Source organism: Poecilia formosa, unplaced genomic scaffold, assembly GCF_000485575.1.
Source record: "Poecilia formosa unplaced genomic scaffold, Poecilia_formosa-5.1.2 Scaffold415, whole genome shotgun sequence".
NCBI classification, from domain to species: domain Eukaryota; kingdom Metazoa; phylum Chordata; class Actinopteri; order Cyprinodontiformes; family Poeciliidae; genus Poecilia; species Poecilia formosa.
Window position 1 is genome coordinate 376086 of NW_006800354.1, and position 25978 is coordinate 402063.

At 41.3% G+C, this 25978-nt stretch overlaps 2 protein-coding genes across 4 annotated transcripts in view; both read left to right on the forward strand.

Moving 5' to 3' along the window:
* The window catches only part of ddr2a (discoidin domain receptor tyrosine kinase 2a), a 31984-nt gene extending 11891 nt beyond the window's left edge, over positions 1-20093 (forward strand). The window contains exons 2-17 of one of the 2 annotated variants that reach the window (XM_007576751.2): positions 898-1016; positions 7739-7841; positions 8351-8582; positions 10026-10173; positions 10876-10978; positions 12236-12419; positions 12510-12750; positions 12838-12882; positions 14218-14378; positions 14486-14702; positions 15930-16162; positions 16270-16397; positions 16527-16724; positions 16802-17036; positions 17681-17830; positions 17917-20093. In XM_007576751.2, the coding sequence (XP_007576813.1) occupies positions 932-1016; positions 7739-7841; positions 8351-8582; positions 10026-10173; positions 10876-10978; positions 12236-12419; positions 12510-12750; positions 12838-12882; positions 14218-14378; positions 14486-14702; positions 15930-16162; positions 16270-16397; positions 16527-16724; positions 16802-17036; positions 17681-17830; positions 17917-18048 (2595 nt within the window). In that variant the 5' untranslated portion in view covers positions 898-931 and the 3' untranslated portion in view covers positions 18049-20093. The remainder of the gene's footprint in view (positions 1-897; positions 1017-7738; positions 7842-8350; positions 8583-10025; positions 10174-10875; positions 10979-12235; positions 12420-12509; positions 12751-12837; positions 12883-14217; positions 14379-14485; positions 14703-15929; positions 16163-16269; positions 16398-16526; positions 16725-16801; positions 17037-17680; positions 17831-17916) is intronic. The other variant, XM_007576753.2, reaches the window with a different exon arrangement.
* A 48-nt stretch (positions 20094-20141) lies between these two features.
* hsd17b7 (hydroxysteroid (17-beta) dehydrogenase 7) lies at positions 20142-25253 on the forward strand. 2 transcript variants are annotated; one of them, XM_007576754.2, is made up of 9 exons: positions 20143-20561; positions 22089-22295; positions 22445-22537; positions 22768-22882; positions 23556-23750; positions 23832-23945; positions 24053-24109; positions 24194-24292; positions 24394-25253. In XM_007576754.2, the coding sequence occupies exons 1-9, from the start codon at positions 20527-20529 to the stop codon at positions 24508-24510; spliced, it is 1032 nt and encodes a 343-aa protein (XP_007576816.1). In that variant the 5' UTR covers positions 20143-20526; the 3' UTR covers positions 24511-25253. The 2 variants fall into 2 exon arrangements, 1 of the variants encoding a protein (XP_007576816.1); XR_001659387.1 differs by lacking the exon at positions 24394-25253 and having other exon boundaries at positions 20142-20561; positions 23832-23966; positions 24194-24215.
* Positions 25254-25978: the final 725 nt, after the last annotated feature.

Below are 25978 nucleotides of genomic sequence, written 5' to 3' on the forward strand. Positions count from 1 at the left end.
CTCCAAGTCATGCCACCCTGTGTTGTCAGCCATAACAAAAAAGTGCCAGTAGTCTGAAGATGAGTCAGCCAGAAAGTCTGCAGAAAACAGCAGTGCACATAGAGACTCATCCACATGTATCCATTTATGTTCTCACGTTAAAAAATTGTGCATAAATTGCAGCTAAACTAGCAAACAGACAAACCAGATTATGTCTCATTCCCAGTTTATTTGTCTGCTCAGAAATATCTATTGGAGTTGTTTTTCTACAATACTGAAAGTGAAAAAGTTGTTTGTGAGGCTCCAGCGGATGACGGCTTTTACGTAAAAGACTCGCATCACGAATGAAACGCGGACACAAACCGGTTGTAACTGGTTTCCGAGCTGCTGGACCGAGTGGTCAGTCGGAGGTGGCTTCTTGGCTCCGTGTCTGTCCGGCTGAAGTCATGTCTGTGATTTAAGGCCTCGGCGTCTCCTCCTCCTTCCCTCTTTCATTCATCCAGGCGTCCTTTACTTTCTCAGCTCGGGTTCATATTTGAATATCAAGAAGCTAACTCACAACTGAGCACGCGGAGCTGTTTCGTCTCATGTGGTTGACGGCGCGACGTCACTGCAGTTTTGGGTTTAATCGTTTTTTGTTTTTTTTTTGTTTTTTTTTTCCCCTCATTGGATAATAAACTGGTTGGTTAATGGAAATTCCACTGTTTGCTGGTAATTACTGCGCTTTTTGTTACTGGTTGTAAAAAAAGCATTATTCTATTTAGGCTCCCATGTATTCTAAACGAAAGTCTTGTTCCCATGAATACCAAAAAGTAAACACAAATGGGTGGGATTTTTTTTTTTTTGGCTTAAGTGGTTAAGTAACGCTGGAAAATCCATCGGACATGTCTGACCTGCTGTTTTCATCTTTTCCTCCAGGTTGTGGACGTCTGTCTGTTTTCGTGTGTTCACGATGATGAGGCACCTGTCGGACTCTCTCTTCCTCCCGCTCATCGTCATCCAGCTGCTGGGAACCGTCACATCGCAGGTCAACCCAGGTTTGTGCCGCCACAGGAAGCCGTCGGAATTGGACTCGGCATTTGAGTCACGCAGGAAGCTCGGATTTGGCACAGGTTGTGCTTCGTAAGAGTCCTGCGGTCCTGCGTCTCGCTGGCTTTGACTCCTCTGATCCGAGGACGTTCACCTTCCTTCCAGCTCTTTCGAGCATCTGCGGTTGTGGTTTTCTTGGAATCAAGTGAAATATAGATCAATGTTTTTTAACAAGTAAATTGAGTGGGAAAGACGGAGATGGAATTAAATTGAAACCGAAATGAGTTTTTAGTTATAGCTGACAAAATGGAAGAACAGGAGATATTTGCCAGTGAAAACCTCGAGCTGGCAACACAGAGCCTCTCTCATTAGGGTGAGATTCCTTTACTGTTGAACAAAAATAATATGAGACACATACACAGATCTGAACTGCAACACATGGCTCCGGAAAAGTGAGATGATACAGTGATCTGCAAAAATATTCATAGCTGTTGACGGGTTTTGTTTTGTTTTTTGTTTTTTTCTTCACAATTTTTGTGGTTTTACGCGACACGTCATTTTCCGTTTCTCTAACAAATGAAAATCTGAATGTATTTATATTAAGCCCTCCTGAGTCGGGAATTTGTTGACTCAGCTTTTGCGGAGTGACTCTACAAGTTCTGCAACAACTACAAACCAATGCGACTCCCTGGGAAATGGCTAAAGCTCAGTCAGACTGGATGTGCTGAGTCTTTAAAAAATCAGTTCTCAGGTCTTGTGGCAGATTATCAATCAGATTTCAGGATGGACTTTGACTGGGACATTGTGCTGAACTCTTCCACTGCAGCCCTCAGTGAATGTTTTAGGGTTTTCTTTCTGCCGGAAGGTGAACCTCCTCCTCAGTCTCAGCTCTTTTGCAGTCTTTCCCTTAACTCCATTCATATTTTCATCAACCCTGACCAGCCGCACCACGGCACACTGACGCCACCACCATATTTACAGTGGGGTTGGTGACTTCAGTGTATAGTTTCATATTAGTTTTCAGTGACATTTTCCTTTGACTTTCCTTCATCACATAAACCCCGATGAAGAGTGTGCACTAATGCGAAAACAAAAAGTGCCCTGAGGCACGAATACTCTCTTCGCCATGGTCACAGAGGAGACACATAAAAATTAGCCCATTGCCTTTGCCAGCTAACTCCACCTCACTTTTACTTGTAAAGATTTGGCTTTTTACACCCCCACCATTTTAATAGCCAAAACTAAAAGCATTAAAAAAGGGTTGTTTTGAACAAAAGCAATTCTTGACGATAAGATACTCTTTGTGTAGATAGCCACTGGTTTATCTTGGATTCAATCTTTGTGCCCAATCCAAGATGGGAGCACAATTAACAAGGAGATGTAGGGGAAAAAAAGAGAAACAGTGCCTGTCCAACGCTGGGACAATTCGATTAGCGAGCCTTTTGGCTAGCAGCCTGATATCCCGTAAATATCATTCATGTTCAGACATCTCTGCATCATAGACAGTTATTACAGCATACACTTAATTCTTTGATGAGAATGGTTACGCTACTAATATAATTTTGCTTAGAAAAAGCTCTGACTACAGTGTTTTTATTTTTAAAAAAAATATTGTGTTTTGTTTTTTAAAGAAAAAACTTTTGCCATTTGTTCACACAAAAACTTTGTAGTCCTGACTCGCATGAGGAATATTATTGTTTTCATTGAAACTCCACCAATTGATAGCAGCTGCTTAGTTTGCTTTGCCTTGGCGTGACTTTGGTATAAATGTAAAAAACAACAACAAAAAAATGGTAGGATAGTCAAGTTGACGCTAAGCTGAGCATGCTACCGCTAATTCTTCTGCCTGTATCTCCATCCCTCTATATGTAAATGTTTCTGACCTATTTGGCAAAGTGTGAACCGTAGTCTTGTTTGACTCTGGTGAACCCTCTTACTTTCACTCTTTGTTTTTGTATGTTGTTGCGTGTGTGCGTGTGTGTGTGTGTGTGTGCGTGTGTGTGTGTGTGCTACTACGCCTGCTTGCATGGATTTGCCCTCATGCACATGCATGCTGTGGATCCAGCTATCCCACTGGAGTCTGTGGCTAATGCATACCAGACATTCTGACAGCAGGAAAGTCCATTGAAATTCACTGTCTTTCTTCCACAGTGTTTATGTGTCTTTTTTGTTAGTGTTTCTGCACAGGAGTGTCCGGTGCGTGATTCCCCTTGTTTGACCACTCATAAGTCATGGAAAGGACTGTTTGCGCATCTAATTGTGGTCACGGTTCAACGAGGTTCGCCACTCGAGCAACGTTTCGCGTGCAATGTCCCACCCAAGTCTGCATCCACGCTTTTAAAAAAAAACAACAAAAAAAAAAACAACATCTCTCCCCCTGTGGGTCTCAACCTGCTCTGATATATTGACGCACCTATAATTCTCTTGAATGCTTCGGTTCTGCTGCATTGAGAAGATGGTAATTTTTCCACAGTCTGGAAAGATTCATGGCTGAATTTAGCAGAGCCGAGTTGTTGAGTGATGCCAACTTTCCCCTATTTAAAATTCCCTAGCAATGGAGTTATACCATCCCTGTCTTTCCCATTTTGCTTGTGAGTGGGCGAACTTTATTTCGCTGTGGAGAGAGGCAGGCTCCAGGGCAGGCCCCGTCCCAGCAACCAAATATTAAGCAATGGCTTTACAGACTAGGCCTCTTGAGGGGAGGGCGCTTAGAGAGCATGCTGACTGAATGCCTACATTTACTGGCTGATTCTGATCCCAGCTAATATTGGATTTTTGTTTTTTTCTTTTTTAGATATCGTATTATCTTTTATTGCTTTATAAATGGGACCAAAGTCACGTTCTGTCCTCTGCTGAGTTGAGGAGACTCAGCTTAATTTTCCTGATTTATCTTCATAATCTGCTTCAATGCCGCAAGAGGACATATCCGGGTCTGCTTGCGTTTTATTATATTAATTTAAAATACGTTTTTCTTTTTTTTCTTCTTTTTTTTTACTTTTGCAACAGTGTGGGACAGAGTGTACCTCAGATGATATACTTGCTAGAAGACAGTTGTGCTTCACTAAATTAATCAAATCTATTCAGAAATATTGTTTCCATGTGGGGAAATTGTGTCGTGTCGGGGCTTTTACTGTGAAAGAGACTTGGCATTTATCACCCTTAATAAGTTTTGATGTTTAGCCACGAATCAGAAGAAGAAACAAAATGCTATTTATCTTTATACTGCTGCCACCTTTGGTCAAAATCTGTTTGAAGAAAAACGATTATGGACACAAATCATGGCAACATGACACGTTACGCGTTTGGCTACACGTCACTTTGCCCCTTTTCCAATTTCTACCCCCGTCCCTCACCTCTTATAGTTTTTCCCCTTTTATTTGTAGCTTTTCCTTTCAGTTGTTGCATTGTTATAATTAATGAAATTAAAAAGTGGAAAATGTGCAAAGCTCCCCTTTCATTTGGCAGGGGGGGATGTCATGTATTTTCCAGGCACTTTTGTAGCAATATTATTTCACAATCAAGTATGCTCCCCTCGTTTGTTGTAAAAATGATATATAAATCAAGCATGACTCAAAGGAGACTTGACTTTCTCATTTATTTGAAATTTATCCACAACACAAGGCGTACACTTTTCCACCTGAGAGGATATTTTTAGCTGGTGGTTGAGTAAACCCACATATGTGTGCTTGCCTCCAACCAGGCACTCTCTGATGCCCCCACAACTCGCCCCCAGAGTCACCTCTGAGCGGGCCGGGTAGGTAAATAAACACAGCGAAAACCAACATTTGGAGGAGCGGTCATATATCCTGCACAACATCCTGAAAACCACCTCCCTCTGCCTTTGACTTACTATGGGATGTGGTGGCCATGGCGACCGATGACGGGTTTTATGGACAGTCGTGGGCAAACAAATTTGAGTGTCGCAGCTTTAATGTGAGCCGAGAGGGAAATTAACTGAAAGGTCCTGGTAGTCGAATCAGATAATTAGTGGATCAGCCAGTGTGGCAGCATTTTATAAATGCAGACGTTCTGGCAGTTTGTTGATGCCAAGACGGAAAGACATCAGCAGTGACTAAGAGGTTTTTCAGTGAAGTGGTTGGAAATAGCGTTTTTATTGCCACAGCTATNTATGTTTAACAGTAGAGATAACAATTTACCTTTTCCTTTATAAAACGCCAAATTTAAATAAAAATAATAATTTTTGAAACAGGAAGTTACCCGCTGTTTACAATGGATCTGCCGTCTTTTCAAAATAAAAGCTGGTACTATTCAGATGAGTTCCTACTGGAATAGCGTTGCACTTGGCAATCTAGTGTAATAACATCACACTGCTACACTGGCTCCAACTGTATTCTTTTTGCAATGCCTTGCAAAAAAAAAAAGTTGCTTCTTGAAATTTTTCACATTTTGTCATCCTAATAGAAAACTCTAATGTTTTCTCTTAGATTTTATGTGACAGGCCAAGACAAAGCAGGAAGGATGCACAGTTTTTAAGAATTACATATATGTTAATAAAACATTACTAGTCATTCAGAAGTGCCTAAATGCTTGTTCTCACCAAGCTCCTCCTTAAATTTGCAGTTTCCAGTCGAGGCTCCTCCTCACAGAGCTCGACTCCTCCACTCAGCTCCTCCAGACTAGCGGCAGCAGCAGTGAGCAGTCACCTGTTGGATCTGAATATCTACGGAGCTCATCATAGGAACTACTTTTCACTTCAAAGCTCCTGAAAACGGTTTTAACGGCATCATGGAGAAACGTGGTGATGACGCTCCGAAGGTTGGAAAGAGCACAAGAGCACTTCTTAAAGAGACAGAGGCCAATTTCAAGGTGTTAAATTGCGAAATCAAATTTCTTTTAAGTCATGTTTGATATATATACAGGATTTTTATAACAAACAGGTGACATGGTCACTTGATGGTGCTATAAAATGACATTATGTGCCTGGAAAATACATAATGCCGCCCCTTTAATTAAAATCAAGTGCATCCAACTGTCTTCAAAAGTCATCAACATAGTAAACAGCACAGAATACAGCTGTTGTTTGAAGGTCTTGTTACAGCAGGCATGTAAGTGATGAACTTGCCAAGAAATTTAAATCAAGATTTGGACATAAAACAACATCGTCCATCTCAAGGTGCCCTATTCAAACTATTATCTGAAAATGTAACTATTGTAAATCTACCTGGATTCTATCCTCACCTAAACTATCAGAGTGTGCAACAGGAACATCCGTCAGAGAAACCGGCAAGAGGCACATGGTAACTCTGGAGGAGCTGTGCAGAGTCACCACTTGAGTAAGATAATGAGATAATGCTCATGTACAGATCCAGTTGCAGCAGAAAGCTAACACTTCACATCAGCCAGAACACACCACTCCCATTGTAAAACATGGTGGGTGGCAGGATTGCGGTGCCGAGATGGTTTTGTTTAACAGGGACAGGGAAGTTGATGGGAAGCTAGCTGAGGCTCAGTGCAGAATAGTCCTGGAAGAAAACCTAATACAGGGAGCAAATTACCCATGACTGGGTTAGAGGTTCACTTTACAGCCAGAGTTTGATTGATTCTGTTTATAAATATTTATGCCTTTATTAATCTGTAGAAGTAAAGAAAGCAAAACTAGGGTGGGTTATATATATGTATATATATATAAAAAAAACAAAACAACGGCTGGAGTATTCGGTCATCAGTCCAAACTGTGTTTCCACAAAGTAAAACTGTAAGCAAATATTTGGAGGAGGTCAAGAAGAGAGGAAGAGATGATTATAGGGTGAGATTAAGAAAAAAAAACAAGAAAAGGAGAGAGCTGGAGAAACAGAAAAGGTCTTGAACCTCAAGTTCTGCTGTTGCTGGCATCTTCTCAAAGGCTTACTGTAACACATGGGGCCAGGCAAACAGGGCCACACTCCCTTTCACCGCCACATGCAGCTCAGCTGTAGACGTCAGCCCAGGCCAATCACAGCTATGTGAACCAAGACTTCCCAAAGGCCCTTTCATCTAAAACATCAAGTTTCACTCTGCAGAGCTCACACCCTCTGAATTTCAACTCCTGAATGAGGCTCTTTTGCTATTCAGCCCGACGACATTTGCATTCACCGTTGACCATGTTTGTCTCACTTAGCCGGTACTTTAGAGAGTCCTAATCAGTGGAGGATTAGGTAAAATCACAACTTTCGTTTCAGACTTACTAAGAGACCACACAGGAGGGCAAGAGACAGAAAAATGGAAGATGAGGGTGTGGGATGGCATGCAGGAAATGGTGGGGGAATATTGCTCCTATTGACCACAGAGCAAAGCCACAAGGTAGCTGCACCGGTCTTGTTCACCCAGCACACTTACTTTCCCGCTAACTTCATGTGTCTGAGTGCTGGGGTTTATGTAAAGTTTATTATGAGAGCTCAGAGTTTGGCTCGACCCCTTCGTCCAGCGTTACCCAATCTGTGTTGGTGGTTTTTATGTGCACGCAAACTTGGATGGAGTGAATGTTTGAGTTAAACTTCAAAAATGTCCCTGCAAACTATTAATCAGAGCAGTGCAAAAGGAGAAATGTCAGGGAAATAATAACTGATCATATCAGGTGTGGAAAAGCTGCTGTCGTCACGCGTCCATTGACTTGTTTTGAGGGTGACAGATAAGGGGTTAAACACTGATCATCTTACGTGTTTTTATTAGCAGTCTGTCTGACTTTCCACAGCGGTAACCCTTGCGTTGATGCATATTTTTGATGTTCCAGGTGTGTGTCGGTACGCTCTGGGGATGTCGAGTGGGCAGATATCGGATGAGGACATCTCTGCCTCCAGTCAGTGGTCTGAATCTACCGCTGCCAGATACGGCAGGTACATCTTACACACACACGCTCAGACACGTGTTTCTTAGCATGATAACGAATGCAACTTGTCCAGCAAGGTGCCTGTGCCTGAGTATGAGACATAAACCACAAACCGGGGTACCGGTTCTGCTCACAGATGTGGTATTAGGAGAGCACGCGTGGGGGGATGTGTGCTAGAGCTGCATGCCATAGAACTTGGGTGGCCTTCACTAAGTATTGGGATCTTGATGTCGTACACTTTCCGCCTCAACTCTGGGTTGAATTTCTGCCTTGGTACCCTTCTCCCTTCCCAGCCCCTTCCCCTAAATTAGCATTTGAACGATTTACGACGCAGCCTTTCACCAGAACGTCTATTTTACAACCGGCTTTAAGAGCTCAAATCCTCCACTCCACCCACTTTTACATTTCTTTCCACGTTTCCTCTTCATCCTGCCGTTTTTTCCCCCCCTCTACATCCTCCATTCATTGGCTCCCTCTTCTTCCCACGTTTTCAAATCGCTTGTCTTTACCTCCAAGATTGGACGGTGAGGAGGGAGATGGCGCGTGGTGTCCGGAGATAACTGGTGAGCCAGACCACCTGAAGGAGTTCCTCCAGATTGACTTGCGTTCGCTCCACTTCATCACCCTTGTGGGCACCCAGGGCCGTCACGCTGGAGGAATGGGCAACGAGTTTGCCCAGATGTACAAGATTAAGTACAGTCGTGATGGCAGTCGCTGGATCTCATGGAGGAACAGGCAGGGGAAACAGGTAACTCCACCTGCTGGCGAGAAATCGAAGATGATATGATATGAGTTGACCCTTCTAACTAGTAGTTAGGCGAGCTGCACTGACTTTATGACTTTAAGTAAGGTAACCCTGGACTTTGACTGGACCACATGGATAGGGTTGTGTTTATGGTTGTTGCCCTGCTGGACAAGGAAAATTTGCCAAGATTTTCTGTCTGTCAGGTTTCCTCATTGAATGCCCTGAATTTAACTCGGTGCACCTTATCCCTGCTGAAGCATCCTCACAGTATGATGGTGCCACCACCACATTTCACCTTGACACATAGCATTTTGGGTTTAATCGGGGGATTAAATAGCACAAAGAGTGACTACTTGAGGCAACCAGTCTTTAATGGATTTTACTGTAGGGTTTCAGAGTAACAAGGGAGCAGGATGAAAGAAGGGTAAAAATAGATCAATGTCTCACTTTTGAGTTTCTTTTTTTATTTTAAAAGTGTGACATTCAGCTCATCAGAACTTTGAACATGTTTGTGCTGGCCCGTGAGATGGATTTTCATTAATCTAGGCCGAAAGTTGTGATTTTTTTCCAAAAATATTTAATGGTGATGTACTCACATTTTGCACATTTATGATTTTTGCACATTTATGATTTCTACTGCTTCTAAAAACAACCCAAGCACTTAAAAAATCTGCCCAGCTAGTTTTTGGCAATAAGTTAATTTTTTTGGTGTCTGAAAAATTACCCGTTTCCAAAACGAATGTAATGTCACAAATCAGCAGGCACGGCCCCTCACCTAGCAACCCCAGCAAAGCCCGGCCCATCGCCTAGCAAACCCAGTGGCGTTCAGCCCGTCACCTAGCAACCCAAGCGGAGCTCCAGCCCATTCGGTCAGCTGGTCTTACTGCTGTATGTGCTGTACAATGGCTGCTGGAAAAGACAAGTGGTTTGTTGATGACTCCAAAAATCACTTGCTGCACTCTTGTTGGTTGTGCAGGAGGTCTGCGTCTCAAAGATGTACGGTTGCGTAATTGCGCATCTGTTTGCAGCCATTTTCACATGCGAGTGGAAATGTTGACGTGGCCAGCAGCAGCTTATTTGAATTTAAAGTGATAAGAGGCCCCAAAACGTCTGATTCTGAAAGGAGCTCAAAGTAGACAGAAGTGAGGAGACGAAAATCTCGTTATCTAAGAATGATTTTGTGCAAAAAATAAAAAATAATAATAATGTAATGAACATGTTTTGTGTAGCCCATAGGCCCTTCCTAACCTGTTTAAGGAAGTATTATAGGTCACCTTCAAGAGGTGGTTAAACTTTTGCTAGGCATTAGTCAATAAGTGACTTATTATTGAGCTTTATTATTTTATGCTTTATTATTGGGATAAAATTCTTACAAAAACAATATAATGACGATCAGATATCAGTTAGTCTGATCTTGATGTCATAAAATGTTTGCTTCGTCTGCAGGTGATTGAGGGCAACAGGAACACGTACGACATCGCACTCCGGGACATGCAGCCACCCATCATCGCTCGTCTGGTCCGCTTCATGCCCGTCATAGACCACTCCATGAACGTCTGCATGAGAGTGGAGCTCTACGGCTGCGAGTGGCTCGGTGAGTTTGAGTTCAAGCACAGAGAGAAACACATTAGGATGCATTTCAAGAAGCGCAACCTCTTAAGGATGATCGTAAAACAGCGAAAGCAACACTAACCTTTGAGCCTCTTGCGAAATGGAGGAACAGCTGATTTCCAGTTACCATTGCATAACAACGCGCTGCGTAAACTCTAATCCAGTAGAGAAGATAAGGATATTATGATAATATAGCACTGACTTTATGGAATGTAACGTCTGTCCCCAAACTATAAATTCATACTTACTGATGTCCCGTTAAGTCTGGTTTCTGTTGTGCAAAGAAGAAAAGCTGCGTTTGATGAAAGAGGTGACGATGTTCATTTCACGCTTTCTTTCCCTAAACCGGGCCCACATTCTTTGATAAATGAAACTCCGCAGGCTGCAAACAAGTTGTCAGTCTGTGGAAAGGACTTTGTTTAAGCTGTTTAAGCCATTTTCCGTTCTCTTTTCCGACGTAGCATAAATATTTTCCATCTCCTTGTTCTGTTTTCTGTTGCTTTGGTAAGTTTTGTTTGAAATTCTCAAAATGGCCTTTTTTTTTTTTCATACATCCTACCTGCATCTTGGTGCATTTGTTACCATGGTGACCTTAAACTGTAGAGTTTAAAACAAACTTTGTGGCTTTCTGAACAATGTCAATAAAATCCCCACAACTGAAGGGCAAGTTGTCATTTCTTCCCAGATGGCCTGGTTTCGTACAACGCTCCTGCAGGACAACAGATGAACCTTCCTGCTTATCCTGTTTACCTCAACGACTCGGTCTACGATGGAGCCATCATCTACAGGTGAAAAGTGCTTTTCCTCCTCATCTTTTGCTTCCTGCGCTAGTTTGATGTAGCTCTCATCACTAATAATCGCTGCTTTTCCTCCTCACCATGTTAATTCGCGTTGCCATGGTAAAAACAAAGAAACAGAGCGTTGTGACCAAGTGGGTTGGGGTGTTTTATTGTTAGGCAAAACCTCCCAGGAATAACTGAGTCAACAGGACCGAATAACTTTAAGACCCAGAATGGACCGATCAGGGCTTTTGTTATGTTTGGATTACAGGGTGAATAATGTCCCCCGTGACACTGAAACACTCTGTTACAGAAACAGTGGAGGAGGAAAGCAGCAAAAATGAGGAATAATAGAAAATCTGACAAATACCTGGAACAGAATGGGTTTTGTTTGGTAATGCTGCCACCTAGTGTTCGGAATGAATTACAGTTTATATATGAGCCAATTTGTTGAAGCGCTGATGAAATCAAACAAGATTAAAGTTGCATTAGGTAACTTTTTATGAAAATGCTTCTTTTATATTTGTTTTGGTCTTTACAAGCATGTAAAAATCATCTTCATAAAAAGTGCAGCTTTAGAACAAGAATACAAATTAACATAAAATATTATGTATGGGAGACCATTCAGTGCGGTGAAAAAAGTATTTATCCCCTTTATAGATTTCTTTATTATATTTTTATTTTCATTTTTTTCGGTCACATTTATGCTTCAGATCGCCAAACAAATTTTAATAGCAGACAAACTTAGTCAACACAAAATGCAGATTTAAAATAAAACTTTATGTATTGAGTTTTCAAAAGTTATCCAAACCATACCTTGTTCTAAGTGAAAAAGAGACAACCTTTCTTGTATTATTGAATTAAATGTAATTAGGAACATTTCTTGATTAGTAGAAATTAACTCTACTTCAAACAGAACCCGTCTGACAGCATGAAGAAGGCTAAAAGTATCAGGCCTTGACCACAGATGGATATGTCTCCCGTCACTGCGGTTCAGCTTCCTGGTGGTGAAAACCACAGATGCTGTGCTTTTCTAAAAAATAAAACAACAAAAGTTTACTGTTTTGTTTGTGTAACCATGGTGAACAGAATCATGACTGGTTTTGTGATTAGCAACTGTGTAAATAACAAACAGGGACGTTTCATTAAAGGACTTAACAAGGAGTTTAATATAATCTTCAAAAGACTGAAAATGCGTCTGACTGGAGTTCATTGGCTCCAGTCAGATTTCATCCCTTTTTACAGATTTGCTTCTGTGTTTCTCAGTATGACAGAGGGCTTAGGCCAGCTGACCGACGGCGTTTGTGGAGAAGACGATTTCACTCTCAGCCACGTCCACAACGGATGGCCCGGGTACGACTACGTAGGCTGGAACAACGACAGCTTCCCCGGTGGATCCGTCGAAATCATGTTTGAGTTTGACCGCATACGAAACTTCACCTCCATGAAGGTGAGAATACCGAGCCGACGCGGCAGCGGCGGCGTTACAGTCCTTGGCGTCGTTCTCCGTCATCACAGAGAATTACCCCCGTGTGCGCAGGTCCACTGCAACAACATGTTCTCCCGGCACGTCAAGGCCTTCCAGCAGGTGGTCTGCCACTTCCGCTCCGACTCCGACTGGGAGACGACGCCGCTCGCCTTCAGCCCCGTGGAGGACGAGAAGAATCCCAGCGCCCGCTTCATCACCGTCAAGCTGGCCAACCACATGGCCAGCGCCATCAAGTGCCAGTTCTACTTTGCTGACGCTTGGATGCTGTTCAGCGAGATCACCTTCCAGTCAGGTACTTGGTGCGGAGCTGATTTGGTGCTGGAGGGAAGTTGTTGAGACGAGTTTTCAGCCTAAATAACGATTGGTGAAACTTTTTCAGATACAGCCATGTACAACACAACACCGCCTTCCACACCTAAGCCAGGTGAGGAACTACGTCTCACATACGCATGCAATGCTTGGTTAATAAAATGTGAGCAACACCTTCAGTGATTTCTTTAAATTGGTTCCTGCTAAAATTGGAAATAGTGTTTGTATAAAAAGGTTTTTTTTAATCTATGTTATTTTTGTTATTTGTGATATATTCAACTAGAGAAATTCAAACTTTTTTTGTGTGTTTTTTTCCTTTGATCGCAAAAAACAAAATTTAGAATAAGTGGGACTCTCCATGAAATATGCTTCCTTAAGAGAGGTTCAGCTATCCATATCTAATCTCTTTTTTTATTTGATGAAAACTTAACCGTGTATTACTCATTAAACGGAATGAACTAAAATATTTTTTTCTAGCTAGGAAAAAGTGAGGACATTGTGCAGTAAAAAGTAATGGCATCCTCTTTGGTTGAAATAACTTCAATCAGAAACACAACAAGCTAAATATCTAAGGTTCTAACAACTTAAACCTCCAAAGTGTTGGGTTTTAATCTTCAATATTTGCAACTAATGTCACACATCTGTATGTTTTATTTAGTGGTTTTAAGTTTAGTAGATCTGGCGATGTCTTAATTTAATCCTTTCAAAAATTACAACTTTTATTTTAATTTATAGAAAAAACCAACATGATATATATAGATTTTGTTTATTTATATGATTTGAACACCTCAACACTGTGAAATTTATACTAAATGTTAATATGTCAGGTTATGTCTCCAATGGCATTAGCGGTTATGGAGAAACCAAATGCAGGCAAGGGGAGGCAGAACAGAAATGAAGCAAAAATAAAACTGTTTAATAGTAAAAGGGAGCTTTAAAAAAATAAAATTAAAGTCCACAAATCGGAAAAGGCTAAAGATAGTTAAAGTAATCAAATGCCAGAGCACAGATGGTGTGTAGACTCTACAGACGTCCAGACTTCAAATGACCTTCAGATTATCGCATTGCCACTGTAAAGTGTGCGTCCCCTTAAAAACACTCCTAAAACCTGTGGAAAACCTTTCCAGAAGAACTAAAGCTGGTACGTCTGGAAACTGTGGACTGCCTTGTGTTTCTAAACTCCATGGATTGAGAATGGGACGTCACCAAATATGTTTGGTGAAACACTGTGGCTCCATGTCAGTTTTGACCTTTTTCACAATAATTAAATAAATAAATAAATAAATAAATACCTGGTTTGTTATGATGCAGGCAAAGCGATATCTCAGCTGGTTTAAAACATGAACGATAAAATGTCTGTTTGATGCTCACACACTTGTGTCTTTTCTTAAAATTCTCATGTAACCGGGAAGCGCGTGAAACTAAAGTCTCTTTTTAAAATCTTTAAAAGGCACCTCTCCTCCTCCCTCACCAGAAGATGACCCAACCCATAAAGTAGATGACAGCAACACTCGCATTCTGATTGGCTGTTTGGTGGCCATCATATTCATCCTTGTTGCCATCATTGTCATAATTTTGTGGAGACAGGTGTGGCAGAAGATGCTGGAGAAGGTGAACGCCTCCCTTTCTTTTTCTTTTTATATATCGACACAACTAACAAACGGTCTCCCTCTCGGAGACGGTCAGATCTGCTCCCTGACACGCGTGCTTTATTCCAGGCCTCTCGTCGGATCCTGGACGACGAACTGACTGCTAGCTTGTCGATACAGAGCGAGACGTTCAGCTACAATCACACCAGCAACCGGCCGGGCACAGCCGGCGAACAGGAGTCTAACTCCACCTATGAGCGCATCTTCCCTCTGGGTCCAGACTACCAGGAGCCGTCGCGCCTCATATGTAAGCTGCCGGAGTTTCCACAGAACTCAGAGGAGCCTGGTAAGCCAGCAAATCTGCTCACACACACATGGATATTAACACACAGTGTTTTTTTTTTTGTTTGTTTTTTTAAAGGTGTTTCCTCAGGAACTTGCTAATTGCAAATTGGAAGTAAAAGCAAGCAGTTTTGATTCTTTTTTGCAAATGAAAATGCTAAAAGTATGGCATACATTTCTGTTCAGCCTCTCCTGAGTTAAAAGTAATTATAACCACAATTCACTGGGTCTCTCTACCACTTTTGCAATACCAATCACTGACATTTTGTCAACTGTATTTAAGTTTGGACTTTGACTGGGTCGTTCTCACAGGCTAATCTTCTTTCAATTGATTATTTCCATTGTAGCTATGGTTTATTTATAGGCTCATCATCTCTCCAGGCCGGGTCTTTTGTAGCCTCTCACATGGTTTCTTCCAGCCCTATTTTTAGCTCCATCTGTAATACCATAAATTCAGAGCAGCTTCCCCGTCCCTGGTGAAAAGAAACATCCCCACAGCATGATGCCGCTGTGGGAGAAGGTCAACTTCGTCCACATGTTTGCTGTCTACCCTTTATGACTTGTAGGAAACAGGACTTCTTCTTGTGCCTCTCTTATCCTCTCTTTCATAAAAGGCAAATTTTGCTTCCTAACTTAACCCTGCTTTAAGCAACACTGACCTGTCTGTTGTGTTTCTTGGTCTTTATGATGCTATTTGTCCACTAAACACTCTTTTAAAAAAAAAAACACGGAGACCTTTATATTAAACTGAGATGAAACCACACATAGCAGTACTGTATTTATCAATGAATTGACAAATGGTTGCAGGGGATTTTATTTTAACCATATGCAACTTTGATCAAAAATATGCTTAACATACTTGTTAAGCATATTTTTCTCATGGCTCTGATTGGCTCTTTCTAGTTAGCACAGAGAGAAGGCAGAAGAGCTTGTTTTTTTATGTGAAATATGGAAATAAAAAATCATTATTTTTCATAAAAGTTACATACTGCAGCTTCAAAGGCGCTGGACAAAAATGTACACCACACTTTTCAGATTTTAAGATGTAATATATGTATGCAAAATACTTCAATCATACTTCACAAAAAAAATGTGTGATGTGTTTGTTACATTCCAATCAAATACATTAAAGTTGGTGGTTATAACGCGAAAAGGTTCAAATATTTTCCCGTGAGAAAACAGCGTCCGTCCTGTTGAGGTTTCAGCTGCTGTGTCTCACGATGTGTTGCAGCTTCGGCCGCCGCTGCAGCTTCAAAGTCCACAACTCAAACTGTGGTGCAGGACGGCGCCCCCCACTACGCAGAGGCAGACATCGTCAACTTGCAAGGCGTCACCGGAGGCAACACGTATGCCATCCCCGCGGTGACGATGGACCTGTTGTCCGGGAAGGACGTCGTCGTGGAGGAGTTCCCGCGAAAGCTGCTCACATTTAAGGAGAAGCTGGGAGAGGGCCAGTTTGGAGAGGTGCGAGTTCTCTACTTTCCTTCACTTAGAAAACAAAAGCACGAGCAAATGTTAAACCCCTTAATTGTTTTGTTGTTGTTTTTTTTTTAAACCCTTTGCTGGTTCAGGTGCATCTTTGTGAAGCAGAGGGAATGCAGGAGTTTATAAATGAAGACTACTTGCTTGACGTCCCAGAGGGCCAGCCGGTGCTAGTGGCTGTGAAGATGCTCCGTTCAGATGCCAACAAGAATGCGAGGTGCGCTGCCGTCGTTGCAGGAGCTGGAAATATAACGACAAAAAAAAAGCAAGCATGAGGTTACGATTCACCTGATTCATATGAAAAATAAACTTAAGCAACTTGCGCGAACTTTTTCTGTGTGGACAGGAATGACTTCCTGAAAGAGATAAAGATCATGTCGCGTCTGAAGGACCCCAACATCATTCGCCTGCTGGCCGTGTGCATCTACAGCGACCCGCTCTGCATGATCACAGAGTACATGGAAAATGGAGACCTCAACCAGTTCCTGTCCCGCCACGAACCCGAGGGACAACTCGCTCTCCTCAGCAACGCATCTACTGTCAGGTCAGCCAGCGACCGTCGCATTTCACTTGCAGTTTTGTCTTCCCACCACATGGTGACGTCTCTCGTCTCCCCTTCAGCTTTGGTGATCTGTGCTACATGGCCACCCAGATAGCCTCGGGGATGAAGTACCTCTCCTCCCTGAACTTTGTCCATCGAGACTTGGCCACACGGAACTGCTTGGTGGGGAAAAACTACACGATAAAGATAGCTGACTTCGGCATGAGCAGAAACTTGTACAGCGGCGACTACTACCGCATCCAGGGCAGAGCGGTGCTGCCCATACGCTGGATGTCATGGGAGAGCATCCTGCTGGTGAGGGCCGCACAAGTTCTCAGTTCCACTGCTTGAGTGGAAGAAATTTTGCTACTGGTCAAATATTACTCCTGTAAAAGTAAAAATAGCTCTGTCAAGTTACTATCTAAATTGTAGTATTGTCGTATGTGCTTTAAGTATTTAAAAATGTGAATATTTTGACACTAGAGCTTAGTGGTATTCTTGACAGATCCCAGATCATCAATAATAATGCAGGAGTCTTACATTTTTCTAGCTTTTTTGGATGCTCAAAGACACTTAGCAGTTTTATGTATTATTCATTCACGTCATAAGGCAACACCACTAGGACAAAAAGGGTCCTTCTTCTTCTTGCGACAGGTTTAAAGCTGCACATTTCCACCCACCACGTAGGGGTGCTGTGTGTAAATTTACTGCGTGTCAGAGTAACAAAATAGATACTACGCAATAAGATCAACATGAAGAAGTAACTCGATGGAAATGTAATGAAGCAAAAAAAATACAATTCTGCAGAAAAATATAATGGAGTGAAAGTATTAAGTTTTCCACAAAAGTTCTTCTCAAGTAAAGTACAAGTTTTCAAAAGCTGTACTTAAGTGCTGTACTCAAGTAAATCCGCTTTGCTACTGCCCACCGCTTACAACGCAGCGTGTCTGTTTGCCCAGGGTAAGTTCACCACGGCGAGTGACGTCTGGGCCTACGCCGTGACACTGTGGGAGATCCTGAACTTCTGCAAGGAGCAGCCGTACTCCCAGCTCACCGACGAGCAGGTGATAGAAAACACAGGGGAGTTTTTCAGGGACCAGAAGCGGCAGGTGAGGGCGACTAAACGGTTTTAATTTCACGAGTGGGATAAAATAATTTGGCGATGTATTTCATGTCTCGCCCTTGGATCTCGCAGATCTACTTGCCTCAACCTGTGCTGTGTCCGGACTCGCTCTACAAGATCATGCTGAACTGCTGGAGGAGGAACGCCAAGGAGCGGCCCTCCTTCCAGGAATTACACAGAGCCCTGTTGGATTTACAGCCTTAAGCCTGCGTAGTGTTCAAGACACTTTAGAGTCTGCGCGCATCTCTGGAGACAAGGGATGCCGCAGACACAGTCCAGGTTTAAGCTACGCTCCTATTCAACAGAGAGACGGGATGGGAGGCCACCTGCTGGCTCCAAGCTACATTTTCGGGGACTGAATACTCTCTCTAAAGGTTGATCTGTATTCCAGTTAATGCAAAAGTTTTATTTTTATGAAGCATAAATTTAGACAAAGTACTTTATCACAGTTTGAAAAGAGAGGCACGACCTGTCGGGTGGGTGTGGAGGAAACCAACATTTAAATGTAGCAAGAGACATCTGGCACTTTCAAAACTAAACACTAAAAGTAGGGACGCTTGTGTCTGGACATTTCTTTCTTTGTTGCAGAATTGTTCTTGGCAAAAAAAAAAAAATAAAAAATCTCATACCTGTTTATGTCCCCTACAGTGGTGCCACATTTGAAAGGAAAATGCTTTTATGGCCAAAGTCACCAAAATAACCACATCGTCCAATTTAAGACATGACAAGGACGTGCCAGGATGCTTCAGTGGCAACATGTCTTGTTTTTTTCAAACCTCCATTCTCCAATCCAATAGATAACAAAATATACTGAAGGGAAGATTTAACTTGTTTTTTTTTTTGTTTGTTTTGTTTTTGTCTTTTTCAAAGTTCAATCCCACAAATTCATAATTCTTACAAATGTGGCCCCCATTTGAGGTGAAATAAACAGGCAATGGAGTAAAATAAGATTTGCAGCCAATGTTCCAGCATTTTTACAAGAAAGCAACAATCGGCCAGACATGAATTTCCTCACTGTTTCTGTTTGGTTTATGTGTAAATCCAATGTGTAATAAGTGGTTTATCTATCCCATGTTACAGTGTTGTTTGAAATACTGCTTTCTTTATCTTTTCTTTTGGAAGACTGCTTGAATGTAGAAAGGGAAAGTGCAGAGCCAACGGTTACTTTCATATTTTATTATATTTTAATAGTTTCATCGTGTTCAGAAAACTTTATAAGTAAAAATAACAATGAGTGCATTTTTTTTCACCTCCCTGCCATTTTCCTGAAGTAGTTTTTTACAAGTGTACATGACTGTGTATGTCCGATAGACATGTTTAAATTTCATGTATCTTTTTTTTTTTTTGTATCAGTATTTATATATTGACTTGTGTTTATGACTTGTTTATAGATGTGCATAAGAGTAATGCGCTCAAACCAGAGCGTCACATTTGGTTTATTGCAGCATTTCTTCTTCTTTGATTTGTGTATGTTTTCTTTCTGTTGCAAAATCTTTAGGGACATCCTTTTGTCTGCCGCTGAATATGCTTTGAAGAAATCCCGTTGGAACTTCGTGCCGGGTCGTTGCCACGTGCCGTGTGTTGATTCAAAGCGTGTGTGTGTGTGTGTGTGTGTGTGTGTGTGTGCAGCAGGTGTGATTAGAGAGACGTTGGTACGTGTTTTCTGCAGGGATCCTAGGCAGTCAGGAAAAGAGCAAAGTTTGATCTAAGTATTTTCCAGAGGAAAGGCATGAAAAGGAAAACTCCTTGGGACATCCATCCATTCTTTTTACAAACACAGAAAAGGGTCACAAGTGGAGAAAGGTAGGAAAATATCATGAAAGATTTACAATAACTCTAGTTCTAGATGTCTATAGCTCTTTCTTGTTGTCAATGAAGCAGAAAAAATTTGGAGTTTCACCATAACAATGAATTTTCTTGGATGGTTGGAAAGGGTACGGTCGATGAAGATCAATTTTAAATACATTAGTTTAGAGCTCATCTTTTACTGGTGCGTCTGGACTTCGTGCTGCATTTGTCTCATTGTTTTTCTCTACTTGTTCTTGCTTTATGTTTTTAACTTTAAACACAAGCCCCAGTCGTCTCACCCGGACCGTGAAAGACAAATGCGTTTCTTTTTCTGCTTAGCAGGGTAAAAAGATAAAAGATATCGAGCTCAGGTTCAAATTGATACACGTTTATGAGTTTCATTGCATTCATTCTCCTTTCAATATTGTTACAAGTGCAAATAAAAACTATGCAAAAACATCTGAATAAAGTACTAGTTTCTTTCATTTTTAGGATATTTTTGTCTGAAAATGGTTGCATTTCTGCAAAATTTTGTCATAGATAGATAGATAGATAGATAGATAGATAGATAGATAGATATGTTGTAAACAAAAGTTAGACCTTGATGGCGACAACCCAAATAAAAGTCCTAACATGTACTCTTTGTCATGGTCAGGACTCTTTGTTTTGCTCCTGTGATCCAATTTTTCAGTGTCTGGAGTGGGCGGGACCTTTGCGGCTGGGCTGAGGCGTAATAAGATCTTATTGGCTGGAGTGCTGCCACAGGATCCAATCAGAACGTGGGGGGTGGAGTTAAACTGTGACTCCACAGAAGAGGAAACCAGTTCCTGAACCAGACACGCAACCTTTTCCCTCCAGTTCTCCTGTCGCGCTACAGGTTTTGGCTTTACCAAGATGAAAAAGGTGGTTTTGGTGACTGGAGCGAACAGGTAACAACCCAGTTTATAACCTCTATTATGAGAAGCCCCGTACTTGACGATACCAATTAAAAGTTCAATCATTTCAGGCAGAGTAATGAATTGTTTCATTAAAGATTGATTATATCAGCTGTGTTGTCATTTTTAGTTAGATGTATACTGATCTTGTTTTTTGTGGCCACTTTCTTTTCTTCTTTTAACCCTTCTGTTATGTTGTTGCAGGTCAAATTGACCCGTTTTAAAGTTTAAAAATGTTTTAAAAATAGTTGGAAGTATTTTTTTTTTTTGCATAAAACCTTTTTCTATTTGTCTTAATAGGTGAACTCTACATATAAATTGAAAATTTATTCATTTTACACATTTGTAACCCCCCCGCCCCCGCGTCTACTTGTTACATTGCTACTGTTCGGGTCAATTTGAAAAAAAAAAATTAATCACTTTCAAGGAAATTATTGTTATTTTTGTGTCTAGATTTTTTTCAGTGGACATAAAAAAAATGTAAATTCCATTTTTATGTCCAAATGAGTAATTGAATAAGTTATCATCATTAATCCTTAATTTCTGAGAGATAAAAAACATCATTGCACAAATATTGATTGAAATGGTTAGTATTGGAGTTAATAATCAGATACAAAAATGTTTTAGAGGATTTTTTTGGTTTCTGACACGATAGCATGACTAAACACTCCCCGGGTCAAATTGACCCACGGACATTATTGCTGTACCTCAGAAACGAACATAACAGGAGGGTTAAGTGTTATAACAGCTTTAAAATATGTCTTTCTTGCGTTCTTGCTGTGAAAGGTCATAATTTTTATAAATCAGGAGCAGAGGAGACGTCACACTGTGTGTGAGAGAGAGTGGTCAGTGTGAAACAGGGTTTTGCTACATTTAGCATATTTGCAATATTTGCATTAAATATTGTTCTCTGTATTTCTAACAAAATTATAATATCTTCCCTTAGATTTGGGGTTTCCACAATCCTACCAACATGTCAAAATCCTACATGTCCCACAAGCAGACTGAGGTTTACAGCCCAAAAAGATTAAGCAACACAACCTTGCTTTAGTATATTTAGTCTTCATGGTATCTCCTGAATCACTCAAGATCCATTTCACACTTCGGTGTTTTAATACACAAAAAAATCCAGGCATGAAACCACCAAAACTGCAGCAGTACGATATGATGGAGCAAAATGACCAGAACCTCCTGGTCTGGTTGTGTTGTGGTAGCCTGAATGCACAAAAGTTGCTGTTATATAAAACACTTTGAGAAAAAAAAAAAAAAAACATCTTCCTATACCATATGTGCTTCCTCTGGCTTCTTTTTTAAACACCCCACTGATCGTGGAAATAGATCACCTTGAGTTTTCTTCACTCAATAACAAGCACAGGTGTGGTGCTTCCACTTATCGGGAAAATCTTGGATATAAGTTTGTATGACAAGTTGAAAATTTCATATGTGAGCGTGTTATTATTATGTTATTATATCCTAATTGTATAGTTGTAATATCAAAACGGTCTAACGGTTCCCCTGCAGCGGCATCGGCCTGGCGCTGTGCGAGCGTCTCCTCTCACACGATACGGAGGGCCTGCATCTCTGCTTGGCCTGCAGGAACGTGCAGCGAGCTCAGGCGGCGCGCGCTGCCCTGCTCGCCTCTCACCCTGCAGCCCAGGTGGACCTGCTGCAGATGGACACCAGCAGCGTCTCCTCTGTTCTCAGGGCGGCACAGGAAGTCAAAGTCAGGTGGGAGGATGGACTTTTATTTTTTTTCCTGCTTAAAGCATTTTCAAAAAAAAAATTGCAGCACACTTTAGTTTACGTCTGCGCCTCAGAAAAGTACTTCAGGATTACATTTTAAAAAAAAATTATTATTATTATTTTGTTGTTTTCAGGTACAAATGGCTGGACTACCTCTACCTAAATGCCGGCATCATGCCAAACCCAGAATTTGACGCAAAGGCCTTTTTTAGAGGCCTCTTCTCCAGGTAAATAACTGATTTCAGTCACTCCAGACTTCAAAGTTCGTATATTTGTAAGTAAGGATGTGTAAAAAAAACAAAACAAAATAAATTAATTAAATTCAATTAATAAAATATTAATGTGTATCAAGGCCTTTTACGGAACAAATTTATCTTTCAAAATTAATTAATAAAAACAATAACTGGTTGTTTTCAAGGCTTTCATCTCATTCATTTTGTCAAATTTGTGCTCACAGTAAGGCGATCACTATGTTTGCCACCGGTGAGGGGATTCTGACTCAGAAAGACGGTGTCACTCCTGACGGCTTGCAGCAAGTTTTTGCCACCAACCTCTTTGGTCACTTCCTTCTCGTAAGTCGCTGCTGCAGGGTGTTTTGACTCCTAAATGATAAAAAAAAAATGGTTTGCTTTCAGCAAGTCTCTGGTTTTCTGCAGGCAGCCTGTGTGTCCTTGATGGAAACAAGCAAGGCTGACACCGAATCCATTTGTCACTTAGCAACTGTCCTCATTAAAAATTAACAGCACATTGAGAGCCTAAGGTCACGGCAGACATTATTCAGCTCAATTTGCTTCTGCAGGGAAATTTATGATTGTGTTAAGTTGCCATCAGTGAGTGAGTTTTGCGAGGTTCATGGTTGGATGTCAAGGAGTCACTGGTGCTATTGGTGCAGTGTAAGATCTGTTTTTTACCCTTTAAGGCTGAACTGATCAAAGACAAAGCTGAAATCAGAGTTTTTCGGGATGATTCTAATTTACGGTTTTCTTTAATCGTTTTTAGCGATTGCTAGTTTTAATAGCTAACAGTGTTCTTTGATGGAGGTAGCTTTTTTTTTATTTTTATTTCTGTGCATGCACTAAAGCATGTATCCCTAATATTTATCCAGTGTTTATTAAACTCAGAAAAGTGCAACTTCATGCTTTTGGTTCATAAAAATAAATTTCAGTTCCTAGTTTGGATAGAAATAACACGATTCTGAAGTTTTGGGGATGCACATCCAGAGCTGATTCTTTTGTTTTGACCCAGATTAGGGAACTGGAGCCGGTTCTGTGCCAAGAAGGACGAACCTCGCAGCTGGTTTGGACCTCCTCCAGTAACGCTAACCGTTCCGCCTTCAGTCTCGAAGACATTCAGCACCGGAGAGGAACTCAGCCTTACAGCTCCTCCAAATACGCCACAGACCTGCTCAGCCTGTCTCTCAATCAGCACTACAACAAGCAGGTTGGAAAATAAAAAAAAAGAAACACATTTAATGTCACTTAACGCTAAAACAAAATTAAACAATGCGGGTCTTTGCTTTAGGGTTTGTACTCGTCTGTCGTCTGTCCTGGATTTGTGATGACAAATCTGACCTTTGGCATTCTCCCGTCGTTTCCGGCCTTTCTGTGGACACTGCTCATGCCTGTCTTTTGGCTGGTGGGTTCAGCTTCATGAAACGTGACGACAACACGAAAAACATCCATGATTTTTTTTTTTTTTTTTTTTATTCTGTAATGACAAACATTTCCTTCTCCTGCCAACAGATCAGGGTGTTCACCAACACTTTTACCCTGACACCTTATAATGGATCTGAAGCTTTGGTGGGTAAAACAAAAATGTTATCACTTAAAAAAAAAAAACAGCTCTGCGCAAATTCACGTTCTGATTTCTACCCTTCTTGGCAGCTTTGGCTATTTAGGCAAAAGCCTGAATCTCTGGACCCTTATGCTAAATACCACAGCTTAACATCAGGGCTTGGAAACAACTACACCCAGCCACACAAGGTGCAGCAAGTAACTGTAGATGTATTTTTTGTTTGTTTTTTTTAAAAATGTGAATTATGTTAAAAACAGCTAAATGTTATGTGGTGTTTTCCCATTTGCAGATGGACATTACTTTTGAGACATCAGAGTCATTATACAGCAAATTACTTCAACTTGAAAGTGACATGAGGAAGAAAGTGGCAGAAACACAACCTGCAGGCCCCTCGCTGAAGACCTGAAGGACCTGAATGATAGCATCTTCTTTCCTTCAGTGTGGAATTTTTTATTTTATTTTTCCCAACCAGCAGCTTGCAGGAAAATTCACACCCACTGAACTTATCTGCCTTTTCTATGTAACCTCAAACTTTAATGTATATTTTATTAGGATTTTATTTTATACAAAAGCGTTAGATAATTGTGAAGTGGATGGGAAAGGATCTATGGTTATCGAAACAACTCAGAAATGTGGCTAACAATTCTATTTAGCCACTCTAGGTTGATAACTTTGCTGCAATTTGCTCCTGCCTGCAGGTATTTTTTTGGGGGTACGTCTGTGCTTCCATTTTTACTCACTCTGTTTTGTAAAATAGCTCAACCTCAGGCATATATTCAAGAAAACTCATCTAGTTGGTCATAAATTGAATGAAAATTATTCATCCCAAAACATTTTAGTGTAGCTTTTGCTGTATATCAAGCAGGAAGGTGGGGCGTTGTCCAGCTGGCAGGTGAACTTCCAGCTCTCTCTTGCATCTAAAAGGTTTTCTTTATATTCAAATTCTCCAGTCAACTTTGGACTCTAAATACTTAGGACATGGCTTTGAGAGGCAATGGCTTGTACTGGATTTTATTTAGGGGCAGAAGAGTAAACTGAGGTGAATGCTAATACCTGCCATCCTGTTAATACCATGAATCATCCCCACTTTACAATGTTAGTCTAAATCCCAACATTAAAGTTTTGTGGTTCGAAATTGACCAAATGTGAAAATGCTCACGGGTTATGAATAACTACTTCAGCAAGGCACTGCATGAAGTTGATTAATTCCCCTTCATTTAGAAACGTGTGTGTGGGACTTTGCAGCAGAATGGATTTTAAGTGTTTTCAAATAAGAAGCTCTATTCTATTTCATTCTGGGTCAGGTGTGATGTAGCAGCAAGGTCATGCATTTTCTGTTAACTGCTGGAGGGGGAAAGAAAAGGCGCAATGCATCTACTTAAATATGGAGCAAATTATAAGAAAACAATAACATAAGAATATTACCGATTTTCTAAGATGTTGGCGTCCAGTCATCACATTGCAATCCAGGAGGGACTGTTTGTAATCTGGTTATCAATCCCCAAATTATCCAGACAAAACGCAGCGCTGTCCGACAGCAGACTTTCATCGTCATCATCATCATCATCATCGTCATCATCATCATCTTCCCAGAAGTTGACATATGTGCTCTGTGTGAGCGTCTCCGCGGTGTACGGCGGCGCGGCCACTTGCAGAAGCCCGGTGGCGCACCTGACGTCCCGCTGTGGAGAACCTGGTGCGCACATCCAGCGGCGCTCTCTCGGCTCCCCGGCTTGGTTTCCAGCGGCGCACTCTTCCTCCTCCGCTTCGCTCACTTTGGGGTTGCAAAAAGCCCACACCATTCCGCAGAAGTAGACGAAAAATGTGCCCATGACCATGACCATGAGCGCATAGGACTCTATCATGGCTTTAGT

Bases quoted from the DNA above. Each gene is read 5' to 3' on its own strand.
- hsd17b7 (XM_007576754.2), top strand. From the start codon at position 20,527: ATGAAAAAGGTGGTTTTGGTGACTGGAGCGAACAG. The intron at 22,296-22,444 runs GTGGGAGGATGG...TGTTGTTTTCAG, and splicing joins GCACAGGAAGTCAAAGTCAG to GTACAAATGGCTGGACTACC. The intron at 22,538-22,767 runs GTAAATAACTGA...TTGTGCTCACAG, and splicing joins TTTAGAGGCCTCTTCTCCAG to TAAGGCGATCACTATGTTTG.